Source organism: Bos javanicus, chromosome 1 (genome assembly GCF_032452875.1).
Source record: "Bos javanicus breed banteng chromosome 1, ARS-OSU_banteng_1.0, whole genome shotgun sequence".
NCBI classification, from domain to species: Eukaryota; Metazoa; Chordata; class Mammalia; order Artiodactyla; family Bovidae; genus Bos; species Bos javanicus.
The window spans coordinates 57,825,012-57,838,880 of record NC_083868.1 but is presented as its reverse complement, the minus strand read 5'-3'; the positions used below and the strand labels follow the sequence as shown (position 1 = coordinate 57,838,880).

General features: G+C 38.9%; 1 protein-coding gene across 4 annotated transcripts in view; it reads left to right on the top strand.

Annotated features, from left to right (window-relative positions):
• Window positions 1-11,893, top strand: part of CD200R1L (CD200 receptor 1 like) — a 28,299-nt gene extending 16,406 nt beyond the window's left edge. For all 4 annotated transcript variants that reach the window (XM_061394322.1, XM_061394188.1, XM_061394255.1 and 1 more), the window contains 2 exons: window positions 10,794-10,917; window positions 11,310-11,893. In XM_061394322.1, the coding sequence (XP_061250306.1) occupies window positions 10,794-10,917; window positions 11,310-11,322 (137 nt within the window). In that variant the 3' untranslated portion in view covers window positions 11,323-11,893. The remainder of the gene's footprint in view (window positions 1-10,793; window positions 10,918-11,309) is intronic.
• Window positions 11,894-13,869: the final 1,976 nt, after the last annotated feature.

The following is a 13,869-nucleotide window of genomic DNA, read 5'->3' as shown; positions in this document are numbered from 1 at the left end:
TTGCAACCCCATGGACTGCAGAACTCCAGGCTTTCCTGTCCTTCACCATCTCCCTGAGTTTATGCAAACTCATGTCCATTGAGTCAATGATGCCATCCAACCATCTCATCCTCGGTCGTCCCCTTCTCCTCTTGCCCTCAATCTTTCCCAGCATCAGGGTCTTTTCCAATGAGTTGGCTCTTTGCATCAGGTGATCAAAATATTGGAGCTTCAGATTCAGCATCAGTCCTTCCAATGAAGATTCAGGGTTGATTTGCTTTAGGATTGACTGGTTTGATCTCCTTGCTGTTCAAGGGACTCTCAAGAGTCTTCTCCAGCACCACAGTTTCGCTCAGCTTTCTTTATAGTCCAACTCTCACATCCATACATGATTACTGGAAAAACCATAGCTTTTATTATATGGAACTTTGTGGGCAAAGTGATGTCTCAGTTTTTTTATACACTGTCTAGGTTCATTGTTACTTTTCTTCCAAGGAGGCAAGCATCTTTTAATTTCATGGTTGCAGTCACCATCTGTGGTGATTTTGGAACCAAAGAAAATAAACTTTGTCACTATTTCCATTTTTTCCCCATCTATTTTCCATGAAGTGATGGGACCTGAAGCCATGATCTTCATTTTTTGAGTGTTGAGTTTTAAGCCAGCTTTTTCACTCTCCTCTTTCACCTTCATCAAGAAGCTCTTTAGTTCCTCTTTGCTTTCTGCCATTAGTGTGTTGTCATCTGCATATCTGAGGTTATTGCTATTTGTCCCAGCAATCTTGATTCCAACTTGAGCTTCATCCAGCCCAGCATTTCGCATGATGTACTCTGCATAGAAATTAAATAAGCAGGGTGACAAAATATAGCCTTGACATACTCCTTTTGCAATTTTGAACCAGTTCATTGTTTCATATCTGATTCTAACTGTTGCTTTTTGACCTGCTACAAGTTTCTCAGGAGGCAGATAAGGTGGTCTGGTATTCACATCTCTTTAAGAATTTTTCTTTTTTTGGTGATCCACACAGTCAAAGGCTTTAGTGTAGTCAGTGAAGCAGAAGTAGATGTTTTTTTGAAATTCTCTTGCTTTTTCTATGATCCAACTGGTATTGGAAATTTAATCTCTGGTTCAGCCACCTTTTCTAAATGTAGCTGGAAGATCTGGAAGTTCTCAGTTCACCTATTGTTGAAGCCTATCTTGAAGGGTTTTGAGCATTACCTTGCTAGCATGTGAAATGAGTGCAACTCTATGGTAGTTTGAATATTCTTTGGCACTGCCTTTCTTTGGGACTGGAATGAAAACTGAAATTTTCCAGTCCTGTGGCCACTGGTGAGGTCTCCAAATTTCCTGGAATATTGAGTGCAGTACTTTAACAGAATCATCTTTTAGGATTTGAAATAGCTCAACTGGAATTCCATCACCTCCACTAGCTTTGTTCATAGTGATGCTTCCTAAGGCCCACTTGACTTCACATTCCAGGATGTCTGGCTCTAGGTGAGTGAGCACACCATTGTGGTTATCTAGGTCATGAAGATCTTTTTGTGTAGCTCTTCTGTGTGTTCTTGCCACCTCTTCTTAATCTCTTCTGCTTCTGTTAGGTCCATACCTTTTATTGGTTAAAAATATCAATACTTACATATCATTTAACAATACTAACTCAGTAGATAGTCAAGAACAATAACTTCTTTGCTGATATTTCATTTTTTATAGTATTCACCCCTTTATTGCTACTCTGAGTAACAGAGCTTTCCTTCTCCCTTGCTGTCTGAAGCCAATTCATTGAACAAACATTTTTTCAATGTTATTATGTATTTAAAGCTGATGATACAGAGATGAAAAGTCAAAATCCATGCTTTCTTATTGTTCCAGGGAACATAATATGTTGATTAGGAGCAATGTCTTTGGTAACACATGGCTCTCATTTACCAAATGTGTAACTTTGAACAGCATTTAAGTTCTCTGTCTCAAGATTTTGTTTTTAACTGATATATAACATTATATTAGCTTCAGATGTACAGCATAATATTTAATGCTTATTTTTGTGAAATGATCATCTAAATAGATCTAGTTAGTGTCTCATGGTTTCTTCATCTGTTAAATAGGATAAAAGTACCCACCTCACAGAGTTATGTCCATCAAATAAAATAATATATGTATTTAACATGGTGCCTAGCACAAAATCAGTACTCAATAAATATTAGCTGCTATACTTATTATATGAAAAATTATTAGCTATTATATTAATTATATCAATACATTAGATATTGTACTCTATAACATTATTAAAAATAATATATATTAATTATTCACCATAACATCTCTCATATTGATCTGTGTTTCTGCAACAGCTTTATATAGCATACAATTCACCCATTTAAAGTGCATTATTCAATGGTCTTTGAAGATAGTTGTACAACCATCACTACAATCAATTTTAGAACATATTTATCACTTCAAAACGAAACCCTTTACCTTTTAGTTATCACTCCTTAATTCCAACATTCCTCTAGTTTTAGGCAATCACTTAATCTACTTTCTGTCACAATAGATTTTCCTATTTTGGACATTTCATATAAATGGAGCTATATAATATGTGGCCTTTGTGACTGGTTTCTTTTACTTAGTATATTTTTTCAAGAATTACCCATGCTGGGATTTCCCTGGTGGTAAAGTGGTTAAGAATCCACCTGCTAATGCAGGGGACACCGGTTGGACCCCTGGTCCAGGAACTAAGATCCCACATGCCTCAGGGCAACTAAGCCTGTATATTGCAACTACTGAGCCCATGCATTGTAACTACTGAAGCCTTCACACCCTAGCGACTCTGCCTCGCAAGAAGAGAAACCAATTCAATGAGAAGCCTGTGCACCACAACTAGAGTGCCCCCACCTGCAGCAACTGGAGAAAGCCTCCATGCAGCAGCAACAACGACAAAAAGAATCACCCATGTTGTAGCGTGTATCGGTACATTCGCTTCCTCTTTATATATATTTATGTTATTTATTTTAAATTAGGTTTTTGAAATGACACAAATATATGCTTTTCTCATCGTAGAACAAATTAAATACAGATAAGAAAACAGCCTGCATTTACCCTTCTGGATTTTAATATACAAATAGTCCATTATTCAGTGTAGAAAAATCAGGAAATACAGACAAGAAACAAGCAAACACAGTCCCAGCCCAAAATAACCATAGTTAACATTTTGGTGCATATCCTTTCACAAGTATATTTATACATACACACACACACACACACACATATATATGTCCACATATAGATAAATATGGGCTTCCCTGGTAGCTCAGACAGTAAAGAATCTGCCTGCAGTGTGGGAGACCTAGGTTCAATCCCTGGGTTGGGAAGATCCCCTGGAGGAGGACATGGCAACCCACTCCAGTATTCTTGCCTGGAGAATTCCATGGACAGAGGAGGCTGGCAGGCTACAGTCATGGGGTCGCAAAAGAGTTGGATATGATTTGGTGACCAAACAATAGCAACAAATACATCTATATATTTATACATTTCCCTCCAACCCCAGCAATTAACTTTGTGTGGGGACAGAGATTATAGGTTCTAATGGACAATACTACTCCATGAGTTGATCTGTTGGACTAATTCCTACTAGCTCAGGTATTAATACAGCTTTTAATTAATTGTTTTATAATTAATGTTTTATAATGTTATATAATGTTTTTATAATGTTTTATAATGTTCCATTGATATTTACAGCTTCTACTCATTCTAGTAGTGAAATAAAATATATAGATGATATTTATATGAGTATACCCACTTCTAATCTTTATTTTCCGGTATCCATCTCCTAGTGATGGACAGAGAAGCCTGGAGCACTGCAGTTCATGGGGTTGCAAAGAGTTCGACACAACTTAGTGACTGAATGGCACCAGCAACAATCCATCTCCCACCAACTCTAGGCTCTTATTTTATACTTATTGATTCCAGACTGAATCATTTATTTCACCTGACCTTCTCTTCTGTAGACCAAACATAACCTGTACTCTATTTTCCTCTTCCATGTCCTCAGAAGCTTGGCTTCATTAATCATCCTTGCTCTCCTTTGTTCAGTCTTTTCTGTTTCACAAATCCTTTCCCTAAGCCTGATTATATAAACATGCCTGTTTTCCTTTCATACTTAAAACAAGATGCTATGAATTCCTCAAGCTGTTAGGTCTTGCCTTTTACTCATATCCAGTATTTGAAAAAGAGGATTCTAACAAGGTATTGATTTCTGAAATATACAAACAGTTCATACAGCTCAATATCAAAAGAACAAACAACCCAATTGAAAAGTGAGCAGAAGACCTAAATAGACATTTCTCCAAAGGAGACATACAGATGACCAATAGGCACATGAAAAGACACTCAATATTGCTAATTATTAGAGAAATGCAAATTAAAACTACAATGAGGTATTACCTCACACCAGTCAGAATGGCCATTATCAAAAAATCTGCAAATAATAAACACTGGAGAGGGTATGGAGAAAAGGGAACCCTCCTACACTGCTGGTAGAAATGTAACTTGGTACAGCCACTACGAACAGTGTGGAGATTCATTAAATATCACAATCCCACTCCTAGACATATATCTGGAAACAATGGAAACTCTATCTTTGAAAAGATACATGTACCCCAATATTCATAGCACTATTTACAATAGCCAAGACATGGAAGCAATTTAACTACATATATACAATGGAGTATCATTCAGCCACAAAAAAGAATGAAATAATGCTATCTGCAGCAACATGGAAGGACTTAAGAGATTGTCACACTAAGTGAAGTAAGTTGGACAGAGAAAGACAAATATCATATGGTATCACTTATGTGTACAATCTTTAAAAAACGAAATGATATAAATGAACTTATTTACAAATAGGAGTAGACTCATAGACATAGAAAACAAATTTATGGTTCAGTCAGTTCAGTTGCTTAGTCATATCTGACTCTTTACAACCCCATGAACTGCAGCACACCAGGCCTCCCTATCCATCACCAACTCCCCGAGTTCACCCAAACTCATGTCCATTCAGTCTGTGATGCCACCCAACCATCTCATCCTCTGTCATCCCCTTCTCCTCCTGCCTTCAATCTTTCCCAGCATCAGGGTCTTTTCCAATGAGTCAGCTCTCCGCATTAGGTGGCCAAAGTACAGGAGTTTCAGCTTCAACATCAGTCCCTCCAATGAACACCCAGGACTGATCTCCTTTAAGATGGACTGGTTGGATCTCCTTGCAGTCCAAGGGACTCTCAAGAGTCTTTTCCAACACCACAGTTCAAAAGCATCAATTCTTTGGCGCTCAGCTTTCTTTATAGTCCAACTCTCACATCCATACATGACTACTGGAAAAACCATAGCCTTGACTAGATGGACCTTTGTCGGCAAAGTAATGTCTCTGCTTTTGAATATGCTATCTAGGTTGGTCATAACTTTCCTTCCAAGGAGTAAGCATCTTTTAATTTCATGGCTGCAATCACCATCTGCAGTGATTTTGGAGCCCAAAAAAACAAAGTCAGCCACTGTTTCCTCATCTGTTCTCCATGAAATGATCTTTGTTGTCTGAATGTTGAGCTTTAAGCCAACTTTTTCACTCTCCTCTTTCACTTTCATCAAGAAGCTCTTTAGTTCTTTTTCACTTTCTGCCATAAGGGTGGTGTCATCTGCATATCTGAGGTTATTGATATTTCTCCCGGCAATCTTGATTCCAGTTTGTGCTTCCTCCAGCCCAGTGTTTGTCATGATGTACTCTGCATATAAGTTAAATAAGCAGGGTGACAATATACAGCCTTGACGTACTCCTTTTCTTATTTGGAACCAGTCTGTTGTTCCATGTCCAGTTCTAACTGTTGCTTCCTGACCTGCATACAGGTTTCTCAAGAGGCAGGTCAGGTGTCTGGTAATTAAGTTAATTTATGGTTACCAAATGGGAAAGCATGGGGGAGGGATAAATTAGGAGTTAGCGATTAAGAGATAGAGACCGCTGCTGCTGCAGCTGCTAAGTCGCTTCAGTCATGTCCGACTCTGTGCAACCCCATAGACGGCAGCCCACCGGGCTCCCCGTCCCTGGGATTCTCCAGGCAAGAACACTGGAGTGGGTTGCCATTTCCTTCTCCAGTGCATGAAAATGAAAAGTGAAAGTGAAGTCGCTCAGTCGTGTCCGACTCTTCGAAACCCCATGGACTGCAGCCCACCAGGCTCCTCTGTCCATGGGATTTTCCAGGCAAGAGTACTGGAGTGGGGTGCCATTGCCTTCTCCAGAGATACAGACTACTATAGATAAAATAGGTAAAGAAGAAGGAACTACTGTCTAAATAGGGAACCATATTCAGTATCTTGTAATAATGTATACTGGAAAAGAGTCTCAAGAAGTATATACATAAATCTGAATCACTTTGCTGTATACCTGAAACTAAAATGACATTGTAAATTAACTACATTTCAATTAAAAAAAAATAAAAGGGAGATTTTATATTCACTGTCTTTTCTATGCCACCTCACATCTGCTCCTTAAAGCACATTCATCTCTTTGCACATAAAATGTTCTAACAGAAGGTACTAAAATTCTCTCAGATGCCAAATAAAATATAAAATTTTTATTCCTTGTTATAATTAGCTTCTTTATGATATTTGATGTGGTCTCTCCTCCCTTTTCATCTGTTTTCCTTCCATATTCACTTTGTTCTCTTATTAACTTATAGCCAACTTATTAGTCTTCTTTAATAGATACATTTTCAACTACTCATTCCAAGAAGGAAGGTATTTCAATGCGTTCCATCACTGACTCTCTTCTCTTTTCATTTTTCCATCTTTTCCTTAAGGGATCTCATCGGGACCCATGGCTTCAGCCATATCTATTTCTTGACTCTTAAATCTATATTTTGAGCCCAGATTTCTCTCCTTGGCTCATTATTGTCATTTTAGTCACTAAGTTGTGTCTGATTCTTTTGCAGCTCCATGGACTATAGCCCCCCAGGCTCCTCTATCCATGGGATTTCCCAGGCAAGAATACTTGAGTGGGTTGTCATTTCCTTCTCCAGGGGATCTTCCTGACCGAAGGATCAAGCCCAGGACTCCTGTATTGCAGGTGGATTCTTTACCGTTGAGCCACCAGGGAAGCCCCTCTCCTTAGCTACCCATGATCAAAATCAATTTCTAATTGACCAGCTTCACCCAAATGCATCAGGGGCACCTCAGTGTGCATATATTCTGAACCATAATTCCTCTACTCTAGTTTAGATGGTAAAGAATCTGCCTGCAATGCAGGAGACCCAGGTTCAATCCCTGGTTTGAGAAGATCCCTTGGAGAGAGGAATGGCACCACCCACTGCAGTATTCTTGCCTGGAGAATTCCATGGACAGAGGAGCCTGGTACAGTCCATGGTGTCACAAAGAGTCAGACAGGACTGAGGGACTAACACCCCTTAGGAAGCTCCACACCTATATTTTATGTCTTTATAAATGACTCAAGCCAGAAAATTAAAGACATCATCCTACAATAGCACTCTTTCTTATTTCTCATAATGAAAATCAGTTCCTATCTTTCACTGATTCTGCTTTAAATTCTTTCTTAAATCCAGACCTTTTTCTTTCTTCTGACTGCACTAATTGAGCACATGATCATCTCCTTCTGGGATTATTTCATTGCCTTTGTAACAGGTCTTCTGGCCCTAACTTACCTTCCTCCATTCTCCTACACTGTGGCCAGTGACTTCCAAGATGAAAAACAGGCTTCTCCCCTACTTAAATGTGCCCAGGGCCTTCTCTTTGCAGCTTGGAAAGTTAACCCCTTTCGGCCTGCTGCTCTGCTTGCCTCATATCTTGCTAGTCTCCAGCCTGTACCCTAAGCATGTGGGCCTCTTTGGGCTCCTCAAAAGTGTTATCCTCTTTCAGGCCTCTCCTCTTTACAAGCAATTTCTACCGCTTCACAGTGTACTTCTTTCCCCAACTCTCTTCTATTCTGTTCAATCAATTCCTATTGCAGTTTTAAGACAATTTGATATAATTCTGTGATAACTTCTTTCACCCTGCAGTTTGGTTAGCTGTTCCTTCTCTGTGCTCACATAATGCCTCATGCCTGCCTCTGAGTACTTCCATAGTCTTCTAATTAACTGCCCATTTCTCTGATTCCCAGTACAGTGTAAGCTCCTTGAGAATGTTGTTGTTGTTGTTGCTAAATCATGTCCAACTCCTTGTGACCCCATGGACTGCAGCACGATAGGCTTCCTTGTCCTTCACTGTCTCCCAGAGTTTGCTCAACTCTTGTCCACCAAGTCAGTAATGCTGTTTAACTATCTCGCATCTGCCACCCCCTTCTCTTTTTTGCCTTCAACCTTTCCCAGCATCAAGGTCTTTTCCAATGACTTGGCTCTTCACATCTGGTGGCCAAAATATTGGAGCTTTAGCTTCAGCATCAGTCCTTCCGATGAATATTCAGGATTGATTTCCTTTAGGATTGACTGGTATCAAACCAGGGACTTTCAAGAATCTCCTCCATCACCACAGTTCAAAAACATCAATTCTTGGGCATGCAGCCTTCTTTATGGTCCAACTCACACATTCATACATGGCAACTGAAAAAACCATAGCTTTGATTATATGGACTTCTGTCAGCAAAATGGTATCTCTGCTTTTTAATACACTATGTTTGCCATAGCTTATCTTCCATGAAGCAAGCATCTTTTAATTTCATGGCTGCAGTCACTGTCTGCAGTGATTTTGGAGCCTAAGAAAATAAAGCCTGTCACTGTTTCCATTGTTTCCCCATCTATTTCCATAAAGTGATGGGACCAGATGCCATGATCTTAGTTTTTTGAATGTTGAGTTTTAAGCTAACTTTTTCACTCTCCTCTTTCACACTAATCAAGAGGCTCTTTAGCTCCCCTTGAGAATGGGAACCATACTATTCAGTTCTACATCCTCAGAGTTTGACACAGTGTGTGGCAGTTACAAATAATTGCAGACTTAAATTCAGATCATCACTGACTTCTCTATATATTACACTCTATGCTCCAGGTATGATTGAAGTTAACTCATCTTCAAATCTTTGCTCATATTGTTTCTTTCCCTTGAAAAGTCTTTTTCTTCTGCTTTTAGCCTATTTAATTCTTTTATCAGCAAGGCTCAGTTCAGATTCCACTATGACCTCCCTGTTAGAGCTGACTAAGCTTCTTTATTCCTTAGATGATTTACTATCTATAATACTCACTTAGCACTGCTTTTTTCTCTTATAGGTTATCTTTTCATTGTCTAGATCTGACTCTCCAATTGATTTGTGAGCTTTTTGAGGGTTGTGACATGTCTTCTTCCATGACAGTGCCTGGTAATCAAAACACTTTCTAAATTACAATTTGAATTCTGCTAGTGTATCATTCTTTCAGGACAGAATTTAGCAACGGTATCTTTGTTTTTGTACGTGGTATGTTCTTAATAAACATTTTCTGAATGAATAAATGCATAGTAAGCATTGTTAATTGAGAAGGCAGTGGCACCCCACTCCAGTACTCTTGCCTGGAAGATCCCATGGACGGAGGAGCCTGGTGGGCTGCAGTCCATGGGGTTGCTAAGAGTCGGACATGACTGAGCTTAAAACTTCCCAATTCTATAAGAAGAAAGTAAAATGTACTTTCTGACTTCCTATGTAAATGTTAATCTTTGAGCATTATTCTTAAATATTTTGAGCACTAGCCTGCTAGGAGATAGTCTGCTAAATTAGACCTTGAGCAGATTATTTAACAGGATGACATAACCTTTTAAATGAAAACTTAGATTAGTACTTAGACTTCACACACTCTTTTGGCTGCCATTTTTGTAGGAGAAAAGACTTCAGAATGATGGCCCCAACTATACCCATTTTATCTTTTCAGCAGTTCTTGGGGGCATTTTACAGATGAATAAATTAAAGCAGAAAGACATAAAATACCCTACTAATGGCGTTACAGCAACTCTGACAAAACCACTTCACTGTGGGGAAAGTACTATCAAAGAGTACTCAAAATATTTAAGAATAATGCCCAAAGACTAACATTTACATAGGATGTCAGAAAGTACATTTACTTTTTTCTTATAAAATTGGGAAATTTTAACGATTCTTACTGTGTATTTATTCATTCAGAAAATATTTATTAAAAAGATAACATGCACAAAAGCAAAGATACCCTTGCTAAATTCAGTCCTGGAAGAATGATATACTCAGTTCAGTTCAGTCGCTCAGTCGTGTCCGACTCTTTGCAACCCCATGAATCGCAGCACGCCAGGCCTCCCCGTCCATCACCATTTCCCGGAGTTCACTCAGACTCACGTCCATCGAGTCAGTGATGCCATCCAGCCATCTCATCCTCTGTTGTCCCCTTCTCCTCCTGCCCCCAATCCCTCCCAGCATCAGAGTCTTTTCCAATGAGTCAGCTCTTCGCATGAGGTGGCCAAAGTACTGGAGTTTCAGCTTCAGCATCATTCCCTCCAAAGAAATCCCAGTGCTGATATCCTTCAGAATGGACTGGTTGGATCTCCTTGCAGTCCAAGGGACTCTCAAGAGTCTTCTCCAACACCACAGTTCAAAAGCATCAATTCTTTGGTGCTCAGCCTTCTTTACAGTCCAACTGTCACATCCATACATGACCACAGGAAAAACCACACTAGCAGAATTCAAATTGTACTTTAGAAGGTGTTTTGATTATGATGATCTGTAAACTTTCAAGAATATTTTAAAAGGCTCTTTTAAACTATAGACTCTGATTTGTTCGTTAGAAGAATTTTTGAAATGGCTCTTCACCTCTGCCTGTGTTATCTATGTTTAAAGGTGTCAGAACCCTGGGATTTCCAGGATCAGACTTACTGATCATTCTCTGCATGAAATTCTCTCTTTTGTTGGTTATCCTGGTCTTTGTGGGATTCATCCACTTCCAGAGAACAAATGATTGCAGGTAGGAAATGAAAAGTGAAAATTGTAGATCCATTAGAAAGAAAACATTATCAGAAGACTTTGAGTTTACAATGTCCCGGGGAAAGCCTGACCCATTTTTTTTTTGGGGGGGGGGGCACATTGTTTGTATCTTGGCTCATTCTTTGATATAAAAGCCTTGTTAACAGTTGAGAGCCCAGGCAGAAGTGCCTGCAGCACTAGCGCAAGACAATGAAAAACTACTACTTCACTGTGGTTTTTTCCTGAGAGAGACTTGCCTAGTCCATGCTTTGAGAATTCTGTGGGGGAAATGAAGTTTTACTGGCGCTCCTTCAGTGTTTGCTTCCCAGTTTCTATACTTCTGAAGGCTTATATTCATTTCTGCTTAATTATATACTTTATGTTTTTTCCTAGATCAAGAAAATAAAAAAAAATCTGGATGTCAATTTAGACTTGAGTTATCACAGAAAAGCAGCCAGCTGAGATCAACCTTCGTTTCAACATCTAGCTCAACTGCTCTTGTTACTACTGGAAATCTTTGTGTTTAGAATCTGTGTGATAGGTGTCAGGCTGGTTTCAAATTCTTAGTCTACATATATATACACATGCAAAAGCTTGTCACTTGCCATTATAATTGCCTAGGATGAGTCATCTATTTTCCCCTTTGCCCTAGGGAGTTCTTATTTGCCAATTAGAAACAACCCTGCTTCTCAGCCTAAAGAGAAAGATGGCTCAGTAAAAGGCAAAGAACAATGCTGTGCAGTTTTTCTATGCACGTTGGATTATTGGGTGGTGCTTTCATCCTGTCTATTAATAGTTGTTTCCTCTACCCACTTGAGACACTAATCAACATTGCAATAGCAGGACCCACTCCAAACACTGCCTTCAAGTCACCCCATAGCTAACTTTACATTGTTGCTTGCTTGCTAGTAATTACTGAGACATTTGTATTGAATGTTTGACCTGACCATTAAATAAATGTCCAGAAGTTGTTTTTAGTAGTACCTGTATTTTTGAAGAAACTATTAGTTGATTCCACATAAGAAACTGCTAGCCATTGGAGAGAGTGCTAAATGTCGCCTCACCTTTTAGAGCTGCAGTGTCTGGATTTCTTGTCTGCATTACAAAATGTGTTAATTGTGATAAGAGTAAGAGTACTTGGTGGAACTGTAACAACTTCTAGGGCCACTGTAAACTGGAACCTTATCATCATTGATATTTATGGTAATATGTATTAAAAAGTATCCTTTTATATAAAGGAAAAATTTATTGTGTAAAGTGGCAGGTGATTTGGGCTATTACTTTTATTTTAAGCAAAACTCTAAGGGAGAAAATGAATGCATACTACCTGGAGAATACTAAAATAAGTAGAATAGTCTAGTGGTTGAAACGAACAACTCCAAAATCTCAGTGTATTCATGCACAAAAGTTTATTTTGCTCACTTCACATACCAATGCAAACTAGTGGGGCTAGGGCAGGTGGTAGGAGGAATTTTGCTGGAAGCTAGAATTTTATGGCACTGCCTTTCTCAGAGTATTTTCTGTTCAGCAAGTGAATAGGAAAAATATGGAGAGATACAGAGACAGAGGACAGAGAGAGACAGAGATAGATGCAGGATTTTAGTGGAAATCGCTTTTGCTCACACTCCATTGACTAGTGCTTGTCACATCGCCACACTAACTGCTATGGAGCTAAAGAATGTATTGTAGCTGTCTTGGAATAAATAAAATCAGGTTTTGGGTACATATACCCAATCTCTGCCTACAGTAAATAATAAGACAAATGCGAAGTTTAATACCCTGTTAGTAACCAAACATGAGTCAAGAAATACATTAGTAAACAATGTCATGTATAACTTATATTAGTTCTTTTCTCTCTCTTTTTAAATCATAATTCCCTCACTTTTAAGATAGGGCATAAAATGGAAGAAAGTCTAATACTACAATTCAATTACAGCCTCAAAAATACTGTTGCACATATTGCTAGCTGCCTGGTGCAGTGTTCATTTCCCCTTTCATCTCATAGTAGATGATTGTATTCATGATTCCAAATTTTCTCCTCTCCCTCTATCCATGTAATTTGTCAATAACCTTAGACTTCTTTCCATAAAAAGTCTTTATGGAAAATTCTTTCCATAAAGAATTTTATTTGCATTAGCCAATAAAATGAGGCAGAAGTGGCAGTGTACCAGTTCTGAGCCTAGATCTAAGAGGTCCTGAAAATTTCTATTGCTACTCCATTAGAACATGACTGAGCTAGTCTTCTGGAGGATGAGAAAGATGTAGAAAGCTGAGACACCCCAGGATCATCCCCCACTTTCTGTCAAGGCCAGCCTACACAATTCAATAGCTGTTAGTCATCTCCCCCAGAAGTGTGAAGAAGCTGAGTCAAGGTCAGAAGAGCTGTCCACCTGACCTTCAGTTGATCTCAGACATTTGAGCAATTGTCACAGTTTTTTGTGGTTGTTTGATACACAGCATTGTCATGTTAGGTTTCTGACACATGCCTAGTAATAAAACTCCACTTTTCTTTAGTGTGGAGACATACTTAGCTAAAAGACATTTCTCAGTTTCTCTTGCAACTCAGTATGACCACCCACAAAAGTTTTCACAAGTGTAAACACACATATTGTGTGATATTTTTGGAATCGTTCTTTAATTAAAGAGAAAGAAGAAGCCCTTTTTTGCTTTTTATTCTTACCTCTTAGATTGCAACTCTGGTGTGATGACTGGAAGTCCACCAGCCAAAGTGGGTCTTAGGTAACTTTGAGGATGGAACCTAACTTATTGAGGGTGAAAACGAAAGACAGAAGGATCCCGGCGCCTCATGACCATGAAGTAGCCATAGACTACCTACCTCTACATTTTTGTGTGAGAGAGAATAAACTATTTTGTTCATGGCACTGTTGTTTTCAGTTTTACTCCATGTGCAGTTGAACTTAATCTGATTGATATAAATATCTAGCTTATCGAC